This window comes from Tenrec ecaudatus, chromosome 7 (assembly GCF_050624435.1).
Source record: "Tenrec ecaudatus isolate mTenEca1 chromosome 7, mTenEca1.hap1, whole genome shotgun sequence".
In the NCBI taxonomy this organism is placed as follows: domain Eukaryota; kingdom Metazoa; phylum Chordata; class Mammalia; order Afrosoricida; family Tenrecidae; genus Tenrec; species Tenrec ecaudatus.
The window spans coordinates 731,287-755,548 of NC_134536.1; the positions used below are offsets into that span (position 1 = coordinate 731,287).

General features: G+C 50.0%; 1 protein-coding gene across 1 annotated transcript in view; it reads left to right on the top strand.

The window, feature by feature from the left end:
• Positions 1 to 23,358, top strand: part of WDR27 (WD repeat domain 27) — a 78,023-nt gene extending 54,665 nt beyond the window's left edge. Inside the window, exons 20-24 of the mRNA XM_075554203.1 lie at positions 137 to 234; positions 324 to 445; positions 10,752 to 10,849; positions 12,418 to 12,520; positions 23,236 to 23,358. Coding sequence (XP_075410318.1) covers positions 137 to 234; positions 324 to 445; positions 10,752 to 10,849; positions 12,418 to 12,520; positions 23,236 to 23,358 — 544 coding nt within the window. The remainder of the gene's footprint in view (positions 1 to 136; positions 235 to 323; positions 446 to 10,751; positions 10,850 to 12,417; positions 12,521 to 23,235) is intronic.
• Positions 23,359 to 24,262: the final 904 nt, after the last annotated feature.

A 24,262-nucleotide genomic window follows, 5' to 3' on the forward strand; every position in this document is an offset into this window, starting at 1 on the left:
CTCTCCCGGCCCCTTCTGCCATTGGCCAGCGGGCTCCACTCACCAAGGCTGCCTGGCCTGCTGCCGCTGGCACCCCAGTGTCTCTGAGGGGGAATTAAGTTGGTGAGGGGTTGACTGTCTTTTCTTTCATCCCCAGATATAAACAGAGGAGCAAGTTCCAGCCAGCTCACAGGCTCTCCACAAGTGGCCGGTCAGACATCACCAGCTTGTCAGCAGTCAATGATTTCTACTCCTGTATCCTTTCTCTGATGAAGTCCTGGGATGTTTCCTACGCCCCACCCCAGTCAGATTACCAGGTAGAGTCCCTTAATGGGACCCTGCAGATACCGTGCTGACGGCTAGCAGGAACCGAGCCCTGGAAATGTTTGACCTGAATGCCGACCGCAGTGCTGCCCTGATCCCTGAGGCCCACGTGAGATCTGTCCATCAGATCTGCCAAAACAAAGTGAGTCCTTTTCTGTGTAGTGGGCATCCTGGGAAAAACCACTGGTGCAAATCAGTGTCTAACAGTGACAGGTGTTGGGTACAATCTCTTTTTTGGTATTACTAAAAATCATAGCAGCTTTCATTGAACATGGACATCAAAATGTGAAGCTGTTTCTCAACACAGCCTCCACCTAGGTGTATACCCTTCTCCCAGCTACACCACACAGCTGTGTGACCTTGGCTGTGGCCATTGAACTGCTCCAAGCCTTGATGTCTGCTCTTAGGTGTCATTTTGCTGGACATTAATGTTTGTATGTTGCGCCTGGTGATTCTGCGGTGCCTTTGGTGGCTTTGTCAGGAGCAGGCCTTCTTCAGCGTCCAGCAGGTTTCATGACCATGGGGAACATCTTTGGAGAATTGACAGCCACCCTTTTGGGTGGAGGGAGCCCCGGTGGCACAGTAGGTGAGCAGTTAGATGACCAATCGCTGCAAGGTCATCATTTTGAACCCCCCATCCACCCCTTGGGGGAAAGAAGAGGCTTTCTGCTTCCTTAAAGTCGGGCAGCACGAGACTCTCTGTGGAGTAGTTCTCCTCTGTCACATAGGGCCACTGGGAGTCAGGATCCACGTGGTGGCAGTGGGTGGGGCTGAGCTGGTTAGGTTTTTACTTGGCGGCACAGTTTAGCAGCGGGCAAAGACTTGGCAGCAGAGGACCTAAATGCCCTAGTGCACCCGCTGTTCTTACCACAGCTGAAAGCCCCCAAGAGCACCTTGGGCATTTGGGCAACATGCGTGGTTTTTAGGATGAAAACCACAATTTTGATTGCTGATCTATCTGGAATGGTCTCCAAGTTCAAGTCTCAGCGGGTCCACAGAACCTGTCTAATGACTCACAGACAGCGTCAGCCAATGGAGCATTCAGTTATTTCATTGCTCACGAGGCCTGCTGCTTCAGTGAATGCCTCCATTCTCGGTGGACATGTGGAGTCAGTGGCAGTGGGCATGGGGCCTATGCTGAAATTGTTGGGATGAGGCACAGATTCGGGGGGGGGTGTCCAGTGGGACTGAAGCAGACTGGTTCTCATGTCTCCTCTGAATCAGGGGAGCAGGTATGTGGAGATGAGAAGGGGGGTCCTCTAGACTTCACATTTACCAGAGATGAGTGGAGTAGGGGAGGATCTGCCTGAGGTCACATTTACCTTGGAGGTGTTTTGCTGCGGGCAGATGGACCCTGGATCAGGGTTGGGGTCAAACTCTCAGTGTTGGGCCCAGGGTCAGGGTCTTGGTATTGTGTCTAGTTCTGCGTCATGATGGCTGTGGGGAATTCTGCCTTGGAGATTTGTTGAGTAACTCGGCGTGCCCACTGCCATGGTATAGGATCCTATTGCATAAAGACAGGACACAGTAGTCACGGACCCAGGCCAGTAGGTCCCCTGTTGACGGAAGGGATCTCTCTGAAGATGTCCTCAGCTTCGTTGTGATACGTTTGAAAACTCAGACTTCAGTTGATCACCTGGATGCTGTGTAGGAAGTCTGCGTGTGGATGTCTCCAGGGCCAGGCTGGGACCAGGAGGAGCCTGCAGTGCCGTTCCGGGCTGGGGATGGGAGTGCATTGGGGGCTATGATCACTGTGGTGCTCAGCGGTCCTCTCGCAGTGCAGCCCCTAGGGTTGGGCTGGGTGAGCACTGATGAACAGACTCCATCTGTTAGGTGAGCCCTTCAATGGAGGGAGGAATGGTAATACCTGTCTTATCTGGGAACACAGAGGCCTGGCCCACAGGGCCCCCCTTCTCTGCCCCTGCCTGCTGAGCCCCTTGGGATGGCCCCTCTCTGGGACCCCAGGAGACCCTCTGCAGGGGCTCTACCACCCAGGCTGACTTTGCCCCCCAGCTCAGAAAGCGGAGAAAGAGAAGCCTGGAACACGGAGCCCAAGGAGACCACGCCGCGAGCCCAAGATGCTGGAGGAAACAGGTGTGGCCGGGTCAAAGGAGCCCTGCTGGCACCCATAGTTAAGCACGAGGCTGAGGCCCAAAACAATCAGAGCAGCTGTGCCTCAGAAAGACGTGGCCCTCTTCAGCGAACTGGACCGCCCGTCACATGGCCCTCTCTACTGAGCTGTCATGGTCTATGATGTGCTGACTGCTTTCATGTGGTCTCTCGAGCCCCCGTCTCACAATGCCCAGCAAAGGAACTGGGGGAACTGTGCACATAAGGTACTCGTGGCCCACCATGGGGATTGGCTTTGCTAATATGCATATAAGGTGTGTGGCACCCTTGTGGACGTGAGACCATGCAAATAAGGTGTCTGGAACCTGGACAAGGGGATTTGGATAGTTTTTCCATCTGCTGGACTTCAAAGAGAACCAATCCCAGAGCAGAGGGGCCTCCTTGCCACCTAGAAAGAAGAGTTAAGAGTGGAACACTTCTTTTGGACCCAGGGTTACCATGTTAGAATCTCTTAGACCCAGGAGACACAGAGACAGACCTGTAACAGCAGCGTGTGTGCAAAAGTGAAGCCGTGCAGAAGCAGGAGATTGATGCAAATCGGCCATGTGGGCTTCTCGGCCAAGGGAGAAAGGTGGTTATAGTGAGTGTTCCAACCCATGGAGTGAGAGAGCTGAGCACCTTCGGGCAGGGCCTTCTGGTGGAGCGGGCACCTGCTGGCACTTGTTGGCGCTTGCTACTCCAGGGAGCTAGAGAGCTGACCGCCTGCAGGCTGACACTTACTGGTGGAGTAGAGTGGCCCCCTGGGCACTTTTTGGCAGAGCTAAAGAGCCTTGAGACATTTTCTGGAAAAGGGGAGGGGCTACACTGAAGGGACCAAGAGGCCAAAGGCCAGAGAGAGGCCTGCCTGCAGCTTGATTGCCAAAAGGCTCTGCTAACTGAACCTCTGTATCCCGAGTCATCCTGAACCCTGAACTGTAACTGAACCTCTGAATCCGAGTCATTCCGAACCCTGAACTGTAACTGAACCTCTGAATCCCGAGTCATCCCTAACCCTGAACTATAGCCTGTTAGCTACTGTCTTAGTAATCTCTGGAACTGTGAAAACAAAGTTACCACCCGATTCCACCCGCGAGGCAGCCCATCGCCGACTGCCACACTTCACGCCCATGGTCACCTTGCTCTCTGGTGGTGGCACCCGGGTGCCTGGGTCGCCCAGCCGGAGAGCTGACTATATCTCCTGAGAGTCCAGTTTGTGAGCAACATGCAGAGAGAATTGAAAAGAGAGTTGGCCTAAGCAGTGGAGAACCTGCCAGGAAACCTCAGGGTGCCGTGCATGCTGGGGTGTGATGGTCGGGTGAAAACCCGCAGAGAGAGATGGTGGTGCACGGCGCCACCAACCGGCTGAAAGAAGAGATGGACCCCATCGAAGATGCGGGAGCCACCCTGCGGACAGTTGGGGAGCGGTGTTTGGAGACCAGGGGGACATGAAGCCGCGGGCCCGATGGCACACCTGGCACCCTCTGTTTCCCAAGCTCAGCAGGACTGCCCAGAGAATCACATCCTGGCACAGCCGTCAGTCAGCCCGGGTCGTAACGCCGGGAACTCGCTTTGGTCTTGGCCTCCAGGGGCCTGCAGAAAATGCTTGTGGACATTCGTTTGGGAAGCAGCGAGATGAAGGGTCAGATCAGGAACCTGCAGCAGACACGCGAAGCTTCCGTGAGCATGCTGCAGGAGAGGCAGAGGCAGCTGGAGGCCACGTGAGGGAAAACAAGCAGCTGCAAATGCAGGGGGCACCCCCCAAGAAGCCAGCTCGGAGATCATTTGCTACAGGGCGAAGACACTGTTCACACAGACACGCGTTAGAGGCGGTGTTTCTGGAGCCCTGTGTAATTGACTCCAGCGAGCATGAGCTCCTGGAAGGGAAGGTCTCCAGCAGGTCGGGGCTCTGTCTGCTGGCTCCAGAAAGGGTTCGCGGAAGCTACCATTAGAGGGGGCCTTGTCTGGGCCTGACCTCTCCAAGCTTCAGTCTGACGTGCTAATCCCTCACTTGACCATGTGAAAATCCTCATGCTACCATAAGCAGGAACTCGTATGACCATGTGCGGAAACTCACACGATGATGTGTGGAAACTCAGTGACCATGCGTAGACACTCAGTGACCATGCGTAGACACTCCTGTGACCATGCGTAGAATCTCCCAGAGCCACAGGTGTAGAAGGAGCCTTTTGGGGGAAGAGTCATGGGGAGCTGGCCTGGTGTTGGGGAAAGGGCTTAACATACCACATGTACATGGCTGGCTCATGGACAGTGGGCCTCCTGTGGGCCAAGCCTCTGGGGACTGAGGAGGCTGCTATGGAAGTGAGGATGGCCTGGCCCTGGGCATGGTCACCACAGCTGGGATGTGTGGAGTGCTGTAGCTGCTGAGGAGGGAGGCACCCTTCTTTCTGAGACTGAGAGCACCCACCTTCCTGTGTCCCCTGAGGTGGTGACCCTTTAGTTCTGGCTTCCTTTTAGCCTCTGGGCTTGTCCGAGTTTTCAGAAAGGGACCACCAAGCTTCTCTTGTGAGGCTCTGTGGGTGGACACCAACCTCCAGGCACTAGATCAGCAGCCAAGGTGCCCACTGTCCACCTGCCTGCCTGGGGCTTTGTAAGGTGACTGCCAGGTGCTGGGGGCAGGGGTGGGGCTGGCTGCAGTTCCCGCAGCCAGTGTGTCTGCAGCCAGGGTCCCCTGGAGCTCTCCAAGCAGTGGCCTTCAGGAAGGGCTTGCCAGGCTGCTCTTCTGCAGCCTCTGAGTGGGCTCACGCTACCAACCTAGTAGGTGCTGCTGTGTGCCCACCCTCCTAGAGACCAGGAACAGTGATAGAGACAGAGTCGGGTGACAGGCTTGCTGGCTGGGAGTGAGGCTGCCTTCAAAGAAGGCAGCAGCACTGAAGGAAGGCCTGGCCTCACTGCCATCATGGTCTCAGCCAAGAAGATCCCAAGGGCATGCAGGTGCTTGGCGCCTTGGCTGGCGGGGTTGCTGTTGGAGGGGCCCATCTGTTCCTCGCACACGGATGTGCATGCCGGTGAAGGAAATGGCTGTCACCGAGGCTGATCAGGATGCTGAGCTGGCTCCTCACTGGCTTCTGCAACAGGCACAGCAGTGCTCCCTGGGGCTCCTGCAGGTGCTGCCTCTCTGCCCTTGGTCAGACCCAGCTCAGAGAACCAGTCGGCTCCTTCCCCTGCCCCAGCCCCCTGGGTCCTCCTCCACAGGGCCTCCAGCCTCCTCTCTCCCTCAGCAGTGGATAGCTGCATGCAGACCCACTGCTGCCGAGTCTGTCCCAGCTCCTGGCTCTCCAGCGCCATCACCAGATGTATAATCTTGTCTTCTGTCAGCGTCCAGCCTCCTGGTGCACCAGAGGAGACTGAAGACACCTGGCTTGGTCAGGGGCACCTTAGTCCTCAAAGTGACCTCCTTGCCCATCAGCACTTTAAGGAGGTCTTCTGTGCAGCAGATTCACCCACTGCAATGTGTCCTTTGATCTCTGGACTGCCTCTTCCAGGAGCATTGATTACGGGTCTGAGCAGGATGAAACCCTTGACAAACTTCAGTCTTTTCCTGTTTATCATGCCACGGCCCTTGGCACAGCTGTGAAGATGTTGGTCTTCTTGATATTGAGTCTAATCCACACTGAGGCTGCAGTCCTGGATCTTCATCAGCAAGTGTTCCACTCCCAAGTCCTCCTCACTTTGAGCAAGCAGGGCTGTGCCACCTGCACATCACTTTCAGCAAGCCGGGCTGTGCCTACCTGCTTAGCAGGTCTTCCTGCGCTCCTGATGCTGCTCCCTTATTCACGTATGCAAACAAAGTCTCGCCATCTTCACCTCTGAGGCACAGTCTGGCTCTACTTCTTCCAAGAAGAAATAACCGTAGGCCGTAAATCTTGACAGGAGCAGGCAGCCTATCTGTGTCCTACAGAAGGGCTCATGGGTTTGAATTTTCACCCTTGCAGTTAGCAGCCAAGTGCTTGCTGTTGGCAGGGCTGGGCTGTTTGCCGCAGGAAACGAATTGGAGCACCCCTGTGGTGTGGACTCTGAAGCACCCCGGCCAGCCAAGTCCACGTGGCCTTCGGCGACCATGGGGTGCAATTGCTGTGGTATGTATGCTCTGGGATGGGAGGTGTCACATCAGGAAAAGCAATTCTGACTTTCTTAATGGGAAAATAGCTGGTTTTACTTCCTGAAATAAACATCTGGATGGCATCTGATGCAACGAGAGCAAAGGGGGTGAGGTTTCTGCAGTCGCCACTGCCTTTCAATGGCTTGTTTTTGAAACGTCGCTCGCATTTTTGTCTGGTTACACAGCGTGCATCAGAGTGCCCAAGGACCCACGCTGTGTGACAGCTGCTGCCCTCTGAGCGGGTCCCAGCTTGCCACGGCACAGGGGAAGGCCGGCCCAATGGCCTGTTGCCAGCAACTCAGGAGGCAGGCCACTTTGTGCTTAGTAACCGGCACAGGTATAGGAGGCCCGGCCCGGCCCGGCCGTCCTGTGGGAGTCACCTTGGTCACTTCTGCTCCCTTAAAGATTTCAGCCTCAGAATCCCACAGGGCCTATTTTACCCTGCCCCACAGGATTCCTGTGAGCTGCCATCCACTGGATGGCAGTGGGGAAGGTGTAGGGGAGGACTCAGAGCACCATGGTCTGTGACTACTTGCTGAAACGTAGTGCCTGCAAGCTTGTGGCTGTCACTGAACTGGCATCATCTTTACTTCCCGTTTGTGAAGACTCCCATGTCGGTGTGTGCTGATTTCAGGGAGCACCGTTTATGAATGAACATCTTCAAAACAGTCTTGGGCGGGACAGCCCTGCAGGTGGAGTGGGGTTAGTCCACTCACCATGACACTCTGGTGGCAGCAAGGGCACAGGCCGGGCCAGGCCCTGGCTATGAGACCAGAACCCAGCCTGCCGTGGAGCTTCAAGTGTGTGGCAAGAGCTGCCCTGGCCAGTCTGGCCTTCTGGGCCTGGGCTGTGCATCTTCTCGTTACAGAACAGACCCATTAATAACGGACCTGAACACCCTAAAGGGCTTCCAGAGGGCTCCTTGAGCTGACTTACACTCTGTACTTTTAAGATCTATCTTGGTCTCTTGATCTTTGCCACGTTGTAGTTATTTAAGTTTCTTTTTTAAGAAATGATTTTTGGGGGGCTCATACAACTCTTACCACCATCCATCCTTCCGTCCATCCATCCATCCATCCATCCATCCATCCATCCATCCATCCATCCATCCATCCATCGTGTTAGGTGCGTCTGTACATTCATGCTTCGCGCTGATTCGTCTCTTTTCCCCTCATCCCTTCTACTTCTTGTGGATTGGGGAGAGGTACAGAGCAGCCCATCAGATTTATAGTTAAGAGCTCCTATTCATCCGCACCATCGCGCATCCCACTTCCTCCTGCGGCTTCCCTGTTCTCATCCCTCCTTCTTCTCCAACCCCTGACCTGTGCCCTTTTCATCTTGAACGGATGGTTATTCTACCACCATGGTGAGACAGACCTGGAAGGTGACTAAGGGCAATAGTCTTGGGAATCCCATCCTCTCTGTGTAGCATCTTGGCCGGATCTCCTTTATGATTTGGGGTTTCAGTCCACATTCCCTGCTCTCTGTCTAAGACCTTTCTCCATCCTTTTCAGAACAATCCGCAGTAGCAGCCGGGCCCCACCTGGTTTTTCTGGTCTCGGGGCTGTCGAAGCCGGTGTTGGCCGGGTCCATTTCTCCCTGGACTGACTATTTCCACATGTCTTTCAGTTATCTTTTTTTTTTTGGTTTTATTTTGAAGGAAGACTTATTTTCTTTTTTGCATTCTTTAAAAAATCATTTTATTAGGGGCTCATATAACTCATCACAATCCATACATACATCAATTGTATAAAGCACATCTGTACATTCATTGCCCTCATCATTCTCAAAACATTTGCTCTCCATTTAAGTCCTTGGCATCAGCTCCTCATTTTTCCCCTCCCTCTCTGCTCCCCCCTCCCTCATGAGCCCTTGATAATTTATAAATTATTATTTTGTCTTTTTTTGCTTTAAAAATCATTTTATTGGGGGTTCTTACAGCTCTTTTAAAATTATTTTGTCTTATCTTGCCCTGTCCGATGTCTCCCTTCACGCATTTTTCTGTTTTCCGTCCCCCAGGGAGGAGGTCACATGTAGATCCTTGTAATCAGTTCCCTCTTTCCAACCCCCTCTCCTTCTGTCCTCCCAGTATCACCACTCACACCGCTGGCCCTGAAAGTATCCACCCTGGATTCCCTGTGTTTCCAGCGCCTATCTGCATCAGTGTACATCCTCTGCTGTAACCAGACTTGCAAGGTGGAATTCGCATCATGATAGTGGGGGAGGAGAAAGCATTTAGGAACTAGAGGAAAGTTGTATTTTTCATCGGTGCTACATCACACCTTGACTGGCTCGTCTCCTCCCCTAGACCCCTCTGCAAGGGGATCCCCAGTGGCCGACAAATGGGCTTTGGGTCTCTACTCTGAACTGCCCCCCTCATTATCTATGGTAAGATTTTTTGTTCTGATGATGCCTTATACCTGACCCCTTCAACTCCTCGTGATCACACAGGCTGGTGTGCTTCTTCCATGTGGGGTTTGTTGCTTCTGAGCTAGATGGCTGCTTGTTTACCCTCAAGCCTTTCTTCTGGAAGGACACAAACAGTACCTGCACCTTAGATGACTGTTCATGAGCTTTAAGACTCTAGCTGGCACTTACCCAAGTAGAATGTACAATAATACTCTTTGTGAACTACATGTACACGGCGGTGCCCCCCCCCCCCACCTCCCCTGAGAAGCGAGCATTGAGCAACTTGTTCTGAATTAGTGCACCCAGTGGTGTCACCTGGGAGGTTCTCTGTGGTTACAGTCAATTTTTGTGTAAAAGCAGTTTTTCTTGAACCTTGTTTTTGTGATGGCTGATTGAAGAGAACAGTGGGAGGCTGTGAAGTTTTGTTTCCTGCTTGGGAAAAATGTTGCAAAAACAGATGTGATGTTGAACACAGCTTATAAGGACAGCACTCTGGGTCAACTCAAGTGTCTGAGTGCTTTTCTCATTTTAAAACGGTGCGCTGTCCAGCTGCCTACAGAAGGGTTAGTGCCCTGCAACTGCCAGAAAGGTCTTGGGGAGGAGAGGAGCCAGTCAGGAGCATGGATGTTGAAAGTTACATAACTACAACGTGGCAAAGATCAAGAGACCAAGATAGATCTTAAAAGTACAGAGTGTAAGTCAGCTCAAGGAGCCCTCTGGAAGCCCTTTAGGGTGTTCAGGTCCGTTATTAATGGGTCTGTTCTGTAACGAGAAGATGCACAGCCCAGGCCCAGAAGGCCAGACTGGCCAGGGCAGCTCTTGCCACACACTTGAAGCTCCACGGCAGGCTGGGTTCTGGTCTCATAGCCAGGGCCTGGCCCGGCCTGTGCCCTTGCTGCCACCAGAGTGTCATGGTGAGTGGACTAACCCCACTCCACCTACAGGGCTGTCCCGCCCAAGACTGTGGTTCTCAATGAAGTCCCCTTCCTTCTGTCTTATCATCCCCAAGTTTGAAGATGTTCATTCATAAATGATGCTCCCTGAAATCAGCACACACCGACATGGGAACCTGAGGTTTCCACAGTGAGTCCTGGTGTGGCCTGTGAAGGATGTGGTGTGCCTGGAAAGGACAGTAGTCTTTGGAATCTGGCCTGGGTGACCAAGGACTGGATTAAAATGAGGTCAAAGTGTCTAGTTAGGAACATAGGACCAGACATAATCTCCACTTGGATTCTTTATCAGTATTGCTAAGCATGCCCCTCCTCCCACCCAATGGGTGGTTGCGCCCCCCAGTGTCATCAGGCATCGTCTCTGACACATACATGCCCGCCCCCACTGACTTGGATTTCCAGGAAGGCCCACATGTCCCTTGGGAAGGAGTGGCTTGGTTTGGGGTGGCTTCCGCACACTGTGTGTGGCAGCAACTGAACGCCTTCTCCCTGCCCCAAGTCGTGAAAAGCTGACCGCAGCTGAGACGAGCCCCCCTCTCTCGGTGTGGTTTTAAGGTGTATGTAGACAGGGGTGGTGGATGGTGATGGCCCCACACGGGCTTTCGGCCTCCGTGCTTGGGAGACCAGACTAGAGGATTCCATGACCTGGGAGCAGAAGTCTGTCTTCATCTTGGGGTTTATCCTTAAGACATTTGAGGTCAATGTGCACCCCTCGTGATTACCTTGTGCGGCAGCTTTTGGAACCCACTCCTGAGGTCATAGATCTAAAAACCAAGTTGTTGTGTTTTGTCTTTTTCTGCCCTCCACTTTGTTAGCACGACGCCTCTCTGCTCACTGTGAACTCCTGGTCTTCCCCACAGGGCTCATCCTTTGTGGCCCAGCAACCGGAGGCTTATAACCTTTTCCTCACCGTGGCCGTGGGCGACGGGGTCAAACTGTGGGACCTGAGGACCCTGAGGTGAGGCCAGCCCGTCCCATCATCACCAAGGGTGGCCGAGGCCAGTGGGAACCCCTGGAGCTGCCCCTGTCAAAACCACCACGTTCTTAGGTTTCTTATTTGTCACTCTTACTGACCCCTTCCCCATACATGGTCTGAGGGCTAGTCTGCCCACACCAGCCCGTCTGGTCATGCAGGGTGGGGTCCAGCATCCTGTCCCTATAGTGTGTGTGGCGTGACAGAGGAAGCCCGGGCAGTCTGTGACCAGAGGCCATGGGAGGTGGAGAAGGTTTGAGGTAGCAGATGTCCCAGACACAGCCCTCCCCTCTCTATGGGGTTCTTGTCTACACTGCATCTGGCACTGAGTGCACCCCGAGAAGTTCCAATGCCCCCTTTTTCTTGGTAGAGTCTCATCTTCTCTGCCCTCATCCCCAGTTCTGCTTGTGTGGACGGGGAGTGCAGGATAGGTGACAGCCCCCATGGTTGTTGGATCCTGGGTGTCGACTGTGTTGTCTCAGACCTGGAGGCCTGGGATTGATTGCCACTGGCTGGCTTCTGACTCCTGGAGACACTCGCTGTCTTTAGTTTAGCCATTGATAGCTAGAAGTTATTTTCCTGTGGAAACAAACGTGGGTAGTCTGTTTTTTGGGCGGGAGGTAAATATGTGGACCAAGCGTTTTGTCGTGGCAGCCATTTTGACTGTGTAAATTGGGGACGTTCATTGCACTCACAGTGCTGTGTGCCATGGCCCTGTCTACGGCCAACTCTGTCATCCATCCACTCGTCCATCGTCCGTCCATCCACCTATCTCTCTGTTTCAGCCTATCTTCCATGTTTATCATCTGTGTGTCGTTACGTCTGTCCATCTGCTTGTGTATTGATCAATTTATATCCATCCATTCATCTACCATACTTATCCATCTCCCCACCTCCCTAGCAATCTATCATCCTTCTCTTTACCTACTCATCTATGTATCGTCTACCTACTTACCTACTCACCTACTAACCACCACCATCTTTGAACATCTAATTTATGAGCATAACACAGACAGTGCTGTGCTCATTTTCTGACCACTGGAACGAGCCCAGAACCTCCTGCTTACTTGTAAGGAGACGATGCTGCCCAGTCAGGCTCTGCCCTTGCGTGCCCTTGTCTGCCCTCTTGGACCCTTGCTCAGTGGGGGTTGCCACCTGTTGAAAGCTCTCGTAGGAAATCACTGGCGACCTCAGTAGGTGTAGGAGGCTTTCTCTACATACCTGGCACCAATATGGTGATTTGTTTTAGAATGAAAAAAAAAAGATACATGGCCCTTTATAACTAGTGAACTGTGAGATTTGATCTGCTTCGATGGAATGTTACACTTCCCAGAAGTCTTTGAATTCTCTGAGTAATTCATGATTTTAAACGTTTTTAAATACTATTTTTAATTTCTGAAGACAAGCCTGCTTACCCTCCTACGCAGACACATTTGTTCCTGTCAGCTTGTTCCCTTTCATGTATGTTAAAGGAAGCAGTTGGTTTCTTTCTCCCACTTTGTGTTGAAACTCTAGCAGGATAGGTTCCACGTGGTGCTCCCTTTGCCTTGCAGGTGTGAGCGGCGCTTTGAGGGCCACACGAACCGCTGCCTCCCCTGTGGGGTTGCGCTCAGCGCCTGTGGACGGCACGTGGCCTGTGGTGCGGAGGACAGACATGTAGGTACCTTGATGCATGTGCCCTGTGCTTGCTTCCAACAGACCGGCGTTGCCTGACTGTGTCCTGTCCCGTGTAATTGCACACAAGAGTAAGGACCCATGTAAAGTTTGACCCCGGTCAGTATTTTGAGAGTCTGACCAAGGAACAGTGTTTTAGCAATAACAAGTGAGGGATGAGGGACCCTATTTCAAAAACCCTAACTTCTGCTGTACGATCACTTGCTGGTCAGCTTGTTTGCACTGTGGTGGCTTGTGTGTGCCTGTGATGTGTACGGTGATGCCACTTGTATGTGTCACCCAAAGTGGAAAAATTTCAGTGGAGCTTCCAGACTGAGAACAGTCTTCGAGGAAGGGATAGGTTGTCTACTGCAGCAAGACTAGCCCCTGAAAATCCACGGATACCATGGAAACATTGCCAGTTACTGAAAACCTAGTGAACACAAGCAGAATGCTTTCAGAGATGGAGCCAGACGCTGAGCCCCGAGGTGGGAAGGCACTCAGCATACAGCTGAGGGAGAGCCGCCTTCTCAGGGTAACGCTGCCAACCATACTGATGTGGGCGGAGTCAAGCCTGTGGGAGGAAAGGCCTTGAGCCATCTTGGCTGCTGGGGCAAAACTCAAAATGAGAAAAACCAGCTATGAGCACAATTAATAATTGAAACTTGGAATATGCAAGATGTGAATCTAGGAAAATTTGAAATAGTTAAAATTGAAATGCAATGCAAGAAGATCGATGTTCTAGGCATCAGTGAGTTGAAATGGACTGGTTTTTGCCATTTGGAATCAGAAAATCATATGGTTTACTGTCCCAACAATGACATAATCAAGAGGAATGACATTGCATTCATCATAAAAGAGGACATTTCAACAGCTACCTTGAAGTACAATGCTGTCTGCAATAGCATAATGACTATCCCCATTATATCTACTTAGGGGGGCGTGATTACAGGCAACCACACATCACAGGGAGGGGCAGTACAATAGGCGTATGCCTTATAGGAAGGGCATGTACAATCGGCATAAGCGAGACAGGAAAGGCATGAGCTGGGGTGTACACAATAGGAAGGGGAGGGACTGGGGTAGACATGTGACAAGAAGGGCAGACCCAAGATTCATGATGGCGGCCTAACCTTGGTCACCCTTGAGTGGGCTTGAACCCCCTGGGCTCTCCTTCAGGGAAACAATTTACTATCCTGATCAGAAGGGAGTGGGCCCTACTTGTTATGGAATAAACAGTGGTGTCTGCTTGCTCTGGGTGGCTGATAACCCATAGGGAGAATAGCCCCTGACCTCCTTCTGTTGATCTCCAAGTGTACAGTCATCTGCCACGTGTAGCAAGCAGCTAAATTTGGCATATATTTGGGAGAGGCAACTTGGGAGAAGTCTTTGAGTTTCCCACACTGGACAAGATGGATTGACACAGTAGCTGCAGCAAGTAAACAAGTGAACAACAATGCGGACAACAGGAAGAACGATTGTGATTTTAGTATTTCCTTAATAATAATAGCACAACTATTTATTGAATGGCTACTGAGAAAGTTAAGGCTTTGTGCCAACTTGCTGGGCCAGTGGCTGGGATGTAGCAATTCATGATGAGATCTAATATCATGTCATCACTTCATGATGTCACTGTGGTGCTGCTGTTATTTGCTATTGAGTGGGCTCTGACTCGTGCTAGCCCTCTGTACACACAACGGAATTGAGCACATTGCAGTCCTGTGCCAGCCTCCCAGTTAGTGTGAGCCCATTGTTGTGCCTGTGTGTCACCCCTCCTTGTTGAGGTCTTCCTCTTTCTCAAGAACCTTCCCCTTACCAAGCATGCTGTCCTTCTCCAAGGACAGCTCTCTCCTGCAAGCATGTTCCACAATGTCGTCTGTGAGATGAAGTCTAGCTATCCTTCCCACAAGGAGCAAGCTTTCTGGCTGTACGTGTTCCAGGATCGACCTACTTATCTCTTCACAGCCCGTGGTGCTTTCAGTGTCCTTCGCCAGCACCCTCCTCCGAATGCAGCACTCTTAGTCTTCCTTACTCAGTGTGCGACCTCCACATGCACATGAAGCCATCGAAGATACCAGGACCTGGGTCAGGCGCTCCTTGGTCCTCAACGTGACCTAAAGAGGTCTCGTGCAGCAGATTTGCCCAATGCTGTGGGTTGTTGGATCACGTGAGGGGTGTGCCCATGAGAATGGGTTGTGGATCAGCGTTAACCGTCCCCATCCAACAGCATCCCCTAACTACAGTGCACCACAGGGCTCTTCCTAGATGTTGCGTTGTCTCCTTCTCTCTGCAGTGTTTCACACCCGCCTTCTCTGCTTCTTGAGATCCTCTCCTCTCACAGCTTCTCTTTGTCATTCTTCTTAATTAACCTTCTTAAGTAACATCTTCACTAATTTACTCCTTTTGAGTTTAGTGGATGTTGCAGTGGCACACCGAAACTCACAGAATTAATGATTCATGGGATTATTAAGGAAGCTGACAAGTTGCAGTGCTGGTGATAAAGGCTCAGGTTAGTTGTTTATCAGGACATGTTGCACAGTTTCAGGTTTGCTAATAAAGGACTGTCTGCTGTCAACCTCAGCCAGAAGGCATTCAGTTCAAGTTTCATGGGTCAGCAAATCCAACTCCCGCAACTAAGTGCCCAGAGACACCCCACTCTGCAAACCGGCATCCTGCACAAAAACACTCAGCTTAACTTGCTCAGTGGGTTGGGAAGCCCATCACTCTGTTCCGTGTTCTGGCTTCTGAGTCTACTGCTTCTCTTCTGATGTCACAGCTGTTTTCTGGATCCCAGAGGCTCACTGCCTAGGGATTTCAGGTCCAAAGAACGTGCTCCACTCCTGGCTCTTGCTGGTAATGAGATCCCTCCTCCTGCCTCTCAGAGGGCTCATTAAAAAAAAAAATTAATCATTTTATTGGGAGTGCTTACAGATATCATACATCTCATAGTTCAATCACATCAAGCAGTATTGTACAATTACTACCATATCAGATTTTTTTTCAGTTTTAAAAAATTCCTTTTATTATTTTTAATCTATTTTTAATTCATTTATTAGGGACTCATACAACTCCTATTACAATCCATGCATACATCAGTTGTGTAAAGCACATTTGTACATTCGTTACCCTCTTCATTCTCAAAACATTTGCTCTCCACCCAAGCCCCTGGCATCAGTTCCTCATTTTCCCCCTCCCTCCCCACTCTCCCCTCCCTCATGAACCCTTGATAATTCATAAATTATTATTTTGTCATATCTTGCTCTGTCCTACATCTCCCTTCCCGTACTTTTCTGTTGTATGTCCCCCAGGGAGGAAGTCACCTGTAGATCCTTGAAATAGGTTCCCTCTTTCCAACCCGCCCTCCCTATACCCTCCCAGTATCACTACTCACACCACTGGTCCTGAGGGGATCATCCGCCCTGGCTTCCCTGTGTTTCCAGTTTCCATTTGTACCAGTGTACATCCTCTGCTCTAGTCAGACTTGCAGGGTAGGATTCGGATCATGACAGTGGGAGGGGTGGGGGGAGGAAGCATATAGGAACTAGAGGAAAGTTGTATTTTTCATCATTGCTACATCGCACCCTGACTGTCTCGTTTCCTCCCCAAGACCCTTCTGTAAGGGGATGTCCAGTAGCCGACAAATGGGCTTTGGGTCTCCACTCCGCACTACCCTGCTCATTCGCTATGGTAAGATTTTTTGTTTTGATGATGCCTGATACCTGATCCTTTGACACCTTGTGATCACACAGGCTGGTGTGCTTCTTCCATGTGGGCTTTGTTTCTTCTGAGCTAGATTGCCGCTTGTTTACCTTCAAGCCTTTAAGACCCCAGATGCTATATCTTTTGATAGTCGGGCACCTTCAGCTTTCTTTGCCATGTTTCCTATGTACCCATTTGTCTTCAGTGATCATATCATGGAGATGAGCATGCAGTGTAATGATTTTTGTTCTTTGGTACCTGATAGATGATCCCTCAGCACCTCGCAATCACACAGGCTGGTGTGCTTCTTCCATGTGGGCTTTGTTGCTTCTGAGCCAGATGGCTGCTTGTTTACCTTCAAGCCTTTAAGACCCCAGACACTATGTCTTTTGATAGCCGGGCACCATCAGCTTTCTTCACCACATTTAGTTGTTCACCCACTTTGTCTTCAGCGGTTGTGTCGGGAAGGTGAGCATCATGGAATGCCAATATAATAGAACAAAATGTTCTTGCATTGAGGGAGTACTTGAGTGGAGGTCCAATGTCCCTCTGCTACCTTAATACTAACCTTATAAATATATGCACATAGATCTATTTTCCCCATCCTCGTGTATAAATATATTTGCATATCTACATGTCTTTATCTAGACCTCAATAAATGCCCTCTGCCTCCCAGCTTTTTCCTCTATTTTCTTTGACTTCTCTCTTGTCCCACTATCATTCTCAGTCCCCATCAGGGTTTCAGCAATACCTCTTAGTTACATTACCCTTGATCATGCCCAACCAGGCCTCCCACACCCTCCTCACCACCGATTTGGATGGCTTGTTGTTCCCTTGTCCCTGGGTTTATTAACACCACTACATTTCCCCCCACCTCCCCGTCTCCCATGTCCCCACAGAACTATCGGTCCCGTTGTTTTCTCCTCTATTTGTTAATCCATCCTATTTTATTTAGACAGACCTGTGGAGATAATAGCATGCACAAAAACAAGACAGAGCACAGCCAAGCAACAATATGCAACAAAACCACAACAAAATAATGACAAAAGCAAAACAATACAAAACACAACAAGAAAGAAAAGCTTGTAGTTCGTTCAAGGATTGTTTGTTGGCCTTTAGGAGTGTTTTCCAGTCATTTTATACACAGCCGGATGACATTCCAGGAATCCTGTTCACAATCCCCCACAGGTGAGTCCTATCAGATTCTTCCTACACCTTTTCCACTGGACCAATGCAGGGGGAGGTTGTTTGGTGAGTGTACTAAGTAGGATTATTGTGCCAACCTGGCCAATGAACACATGTGGGTTAATAAGGTTGAAGTTTAATTGAAGGGCAAAGAGATAAATGGCTCGGCGAGCCTCGCCTCTCTGTCTCTTGCTCACTGATGATTGGACCAGTGTGTGGCTGCTTAGATAGTTCTCTGCCTCAACTTGTGAGCTATACTCTGTGGGACACCCAACCCGTGCACTGTGTCACTGTAGTTTGAGGTTCCTTCGAGACCTACTTCACCACACTGCAGGTATATCCATCACTTGATCTGTGCACTGTTGGACCCTGTCATCTGGCTGACTCTTGGTGACCTGCCCTGCTGTTTGATGTCTGTGGCCAGACTGTCTGTTTTGCTCCACAGAAGACTCAGCTGTCTGCTTCCTTGACTTGCACCAGCAGCCCTTGTGATTTGAAGGATGGCCATTGTATTAACTGTCTCACGGAAGTGAGATGAACTGAACCCTCTGTACTTCTCTGTGGACTAATTAGCTGTTTATTTCTTATGTTGTATCTGTCTATCTATCTATCTGTCTAATCTTAAGTGTCCTGGATTTTGTTCTCGAGAGAACCCTGTCTAACACAGTGAGAGTTAGAGATGTTGGCTGGAAGAGCCACATTGAATAAGTCACTGCCCCATACTCCCTGTGGTTCTATCTAAACATTGATTTATGACTCTCTACCTCCCTTCTCTTCTCTCTCATTTTCACTTGTAAATTCAATCCACTCATGGATTCAGCAGCACCCGTAGGTCACAAGTCAGGCAGATGTCAGATAGTTCATTTCCTGGCCATTTGCATATTTCCTGAGTATCTATAGCTTCTAGGTACCACCTAGGTCTTGCTGCCACCGTGAACTCAGTTGATATGGGACTGAGTGAGGTGTTCTCCTGTGACATCTGCTTTTCATGGCATACTGTCACTAAGATCTGATGATTAGAACGCTGTTTCTCTCTCCTCTTAACAGCTTGAGATCCAGAGGGATGTATGTGTATATCTTTATAATCATTTACAATATATTTCTTATGCAACTTGCACATGGAGTCCCTGTGTATTCAGCTGATAATGGAAAAGATGACAGCTTGAACCTACCCAGAGACCTCCCATCACTTATCCGTGACTTGTGTGTTGCTATGCCACTGGCATTTCAAATGCCAGCAAGGCTATCTGAGGCCAGCAGGTTTCGGTGTGACTTCCAGACCAAGGACAGAGTGTGACGAAAGAGTAGGACACCTGCCTCTGAGCGATCAGCCACCGTCCGTCGGCAGACACCGTGCCAGAGATGGTTCCTCAGGAGCGAGCTCTCAGGGTACAACTGAGGAAGAGCTGCCTCCTCAGCGTACAAAGGGCTACACTTACTGGATGGAGCAAAGTTTCTGAGACCTTCATTTGATGATGGGGCAATGGAACGTGAAATGAAGGTCTAAATCTAGAAAAATTGGAAGTCATCAAAAATGAAAAAGAATGCATAAAGGTCAATATCCTAAGCATTCATGAGCTCAGAGAGACTGGTATTGGCCATATTAAGTCAGACAATCAGTCATATGGTTTACTATGATGGGAACAGCACATTTTAGAGAATGGTGTCATGTTCATCATCACAAAGGTCATTTCAAGATCTGTCCTGAAGTACACAGCTATCAGTGATGTGATCACATCTTGGGTTGTATACCCAAGTCTAAACTCACTGAAATCAAGCGGATTCCAACTGATAGACACCCTATAGGGCAGGATAGAACTGTCCCTTTGGGTTTCTGGGACTTTAAAAAACCTTTACAGTAGTAGACAGCCTCATTTTTCTCCCACAGAACAGCTGGTGAGTTTGAACCACTGACCTTGCAGTTAGCAGTTCAATGTGTAGACCACTATGCCACCAGGCCTCCTATATACATACAAGGAAAAGCCGTTAACACAACTGTTATTCAAGTTTATACACCAACCATTAAGGCTAGCGATGAAGAAATTGAAAACTTCTACCAATTTCTTTGGTCTGAAGTTGATCAAGCATGCAATCATGCTGTGCTGATAATTATTGGCATGTGAATGTGACAGATGGAAACAAAGAGGAGTGAATGATAGTTGGCAATATGCCTTGGTGAAGCGGCGGATGCCATGATAGAATTTTGCAAGACCAATGCAAACTTATTTCCTTCAACAACTTAAATAGTGACTATACATGTGGGCTCCTCTAAATGGAATGCACAGAAATAAAAATGACAATGCCTATGGACAGAGACAATGAACAAGTTCAGTGTCAGCAGCCCACAGGAGGCCAGGCCTAACTGTGGAGCAGACCATCTGTCCTCACGTGTAAATTCAGGTTGAAGAACAGGAAAGCAAGTCCACAGGAGCCAAAATATGACTGCGAGTCTATTCCATTTGAATTTCTAGACCATCTCAAGAACTGATAGGACTAATTGAACACTAACGACAGAAGACCCAGTGAGCTATGGGATGACATCAAGGACCTCACACACTCAAAGAAGGCAGAGGCCATTAAAAAGACAGGGGGGAGAAGAGACTGAAACTTGCTCTTGATCACGGAGTAACTAAAGTTCACGGAAGAGATGATGAAGCGTGGGAAAGAAAGTGCCAACCCTCATCATCAGTTCCCCTTTCTACCCCACCTTCCCTCCACCCTCCGGTATCGCCACTCTCACCAGTGGTCCTGAAGGGATCATCTGTCCTGGATTCCCTGTGTTTCCGGTTCCTGTCTGTACCAGTGCACATCCTGGTACACTCTGGTGTAGCTGGATTTGTAATGTAGAATTGGGATCATGATAGTGGAGGGGAGGAAGCATTTAAGAACTAGAGAAAGCTTGTATGTTTCATCCTTGCTACACTGCACCCTGACTGGCTCATCTCCTTCCCTGGACCCTTCAGTAAGGGATATCCCGTTACCTACAGATGGGCTTGGGTCCCCAATCTGCACTCTCCCTCATTTATAATTATATGATTTTTTGTTATTTGATGCCTGATACCTGATCCCTTCAAGACTTTGGGTTACACAGGCTGGTGTCCAAATCATAGTATATTTAGTCACCTCATGTGTGTGTGGAGGTGGGATATCGGATGAGCAACACTGAAGACGAATTGATACATTTGCTTATGGTGCTGGTAAAGAACACAGTCAAGTGTCTTGGTTTGTCAGAGGAGCAAACCAACCCATCTTGGAGGAATATAGCCAGAACATTCTTTAGAAGCAGGGATGGCGTGACTTTGTCTCATGTACTTTGGGCGTGTTATCAGAAGAAACCAGTCACCGTAATACTTGGTCAAATACAAGGGCAGCTGACAAGAGAGTGTCTCGATGGGATTGGTTGGTTGACCAAGGACATATTGCTGGGTGTTGTAATAGTGGTGAGGACGGTGCAGGGCCAGTAGTATTTTATTCTGTCATCAATAAGGTCACTCTGGGTCAGAACTGACTTGATGGCATCTAACAAGAGAGGTGCCTTAGAAGTTAGACCTGGCAGCCTGCTTCTGCGAGGTCACAACCTTGAAATAAACCCGTGGATTCGGTCTGTTCCACCCACGTGGCGTCACTGGGAGCGGGGAATACACTTGGTGTCAGCTAACACCATCCATGACAATCTACAGAGGGACCATCAAGTTGCTTTGTGCTTAATTTTTATGAATAAAGTTACTATGGGCTTTTGTTGTACAAAACATTCGGCTCACCCTCGCCTTCATTTCTCTTGGCTCCACACTGAGGAACGAGCTTGGCGGGCCAAACCATTGCTGTATGTTTATCTTGATTGGAAACCGCCAATAAAGGGATTGCATAGTGGCTGAGACATATTAGCAATTTTAACACCAAGCGTTTGGCACACACACGGACACACAAAACCACAATTAAAGCGACCAGTGTCAAGCAAAACAAATGGGTGCTAACGAAGCAAACGTTACAGTGAAGTAAGCAGCGTATTGTGAGGGGCCTGGCATTGAAATCCAAACCCCAAACTGAGTTCACTGCCATCTAGTAGGCTCTGACTCACAGTGACCCTGAGAGGACAGGGTAAAGCTGCCCCGGTGAGTTTCTGAGACAGTAACATTTTACAGGAGTAGAAAACTCCTTTCCTCTCATAGAGTGGCTCATGGTTTCGAACTGCTGGCCTTGTGGTTAGCAGCTCAACTTGTAACCACTTAGGAGCATCTTAGAGAACCTGAAGGAAGGGATAATGCTACCTAAGGAACCTGGTCTTTGCCCCTGATCCCTAAGCACTGTTTCCCCATTAATATAAGTACATTTGACGAGGACTCCAGACCCAGATTATGCTGGAGCGGGGGCTTTGGGGTGAGGGCTGGTGAGACCTTCCTTAGGTTGCTCACCCAATGCCAGGGAAGGATGGCAGAAGGTTAAGTTCATCCCATCCTGTTACCTACATCAAGAGGCCCCCAATAAGCTTCAGCAGGGAAGTTCTACGGGCTTCCTGGTTGGTGAAAGACATCTAGTACCATCAGGTACCACCAAGTGGGTTCCGACCCATAGTGACTCAACATACAACAGAACAAAACCCTGCCAAGTCCGGTGCAGCCCGTGCTTGTAGGCAGCATGCCATTTGGGGGACATGAGAGCCCCCCCCAATGGGGAACCTTCCAGATCTCAACCATCTCTACATGTGTATCCTCTTTCCAGAGATAGATCTGTAGTCCCCAGTACAAGGACAGTGCTGTCCCTGAGTTCTCTGAACCATCCTACTGAATTACTGAACCCTGGGAGCCAGCAGGTCAGAAGGGGACGCTTAAGCTTGCAGTTTGTGTCTGAAGTCTGGGGAGATGTGGCAGTCTGGAGGCTGTCTCCCTTTTGCCCATGTGTGACCTGTCTCTGCCAGTCAGGGTCAGAGGAAGAGGGGCTGTCTGTGCAGCCGGGGTCAGACAGATGTGGGATGAGGGGAGCGGGAGTGGTAGCAGCCTGCACTGATTTCCTAGGACTGGGGACTCACTCTCCCCTGCCCTAGTTTCCTCCATCAAAAGTTGGGAATATTTGTAAGATCAGATGAGCAGATTCGTTGGTTGTTGCAAGTAAACCTGTAAGTGTGTTGTAAACAGTGCTTTTCTATCCCAGGTGGGTCCCCTGACTAGCGCCATCAACCTCACCTGGGTCTTGGTAGACACGCCCATCTGAGGCCTCACCTCCAGCCTCTCTGTCCATAGACAGAATACTTCTAATGATTGGAGTCGCTCCAAATCCAGTTAGTGGGAAGGAAAGTAAGACAACACTCCCCCAAGACCAGTCTCTACCCCTGTCCCACTCCACTTGCAACCCCAAATTCAGGTTGCAATAGAAATCTGCACCCCCCACTCCCACCGCCAGGCGTCCATTTCGACTCATTGAGACCCTGCAGGACTGAGTAGATCGGCCCCCTGAAGACTCTGAGAGCAGACTGCCACACGTTTTCTCCCATGGCTCGGCTGGTGGGTTTGAACCACTAACCTGGCAGCAGCCCAGCACCCTGATCTACACCCCGTCTTTAAAATAAGTCACCAAACACGAGCCCGTGTTTGAAACTGCTCCCAGGTATGCAGGAGACAGAAGATGGGGAAGAGAAACCAGGATGCTCATGAACCTGAAAACCCACACGGGGAAAGACTCTTCATGTTGTGTACAGTCAGCTCTATGGCATGACTGACATGTCTCATTACCTTGACACCTGATGGGCTGTGGCGAACAGACCTGTTGTGCATACTTCACGTTGATGATGGGCACTCCCGACACAGCGTCAGTGGCCTCTTGTCTGCTTGTGTCCCTAGGTCTACATGTATGAAATGGGATCCAGCACCTTCTCCCACAGGCTCGGAGGACACACGGACACAGTCACCCAGGTGGTCTTCAGCCCCTCATCCCCTCAGGTACAGTCTTACTCTCTGGGGTAAGGGGGCAGGGGCACACTTCCATGACACACAAGTCTCACATTGTGGTGCTTGTATGGGTTAGACTCTATTTTGGTGAAACTTCACATCTGAGCATATGGATCAGTTTTCATTGCCTGCCGGGGGAAGGGTGTTGGGGACAGTCCTGTATCTGGGGGAGGGAGAAAGAGCAACCAGTCGTTGAAAGATCCCAGTGCTTGTCGCTCGCCGCACATTTTGGTAGAATCAATTTCACAGAAAGATGGAAAGGTATGCAGCTGAGATTTGGTAAAAGGCGAAAGATGTATTCTCTTCTCTGAAGAGAAACCAGAGTATTGCGGTTGAGATTTGGAAAAATCTGGAAACACCGTAGCAAGTGTCGTTATACGTGTCCGTCGCACTGCAGTCGACACTGCCGTTGGACTCAGAGGAAGAGAGCAGAGAAAGCAGCATTTGACAACTATCATGGGAGAAACGCGGTGCAGAAGGAGAGCCACGGCAGTCACACGCGTGCTCTTAATCAGGGGCACTGAGAGGAAATGAACAACTGCCAATCGGTAGAGTACAATCATCAACAGGCATACTTCCCATGTACAGGGGACTCATTTGTGGACCATGTAAAGACAGCCGAAAGCGAGTTAGGCTCGCATGTTTGTGAATATCTCATTTTGTTCTTTTAAGTGAATCCATGTTTGGAGAATAATATCCTTTGACTTAACTCTGTGTGCGTGCACATGGGTCCATGTGTGCGCATACAAGACTAGAACCACGCTGTTTATCTGCTCCTTTTCACCAAACGATGATACAGCAATGCAGGCCATGCTTCAGCACTTGGCACATACCTTGCTTGCCCTTAATGTATATTGAAAATACACAAAATGAGTCGATAGGCCTTGCCATGCATTGCCCACAGAGCTGCCATCTGCGC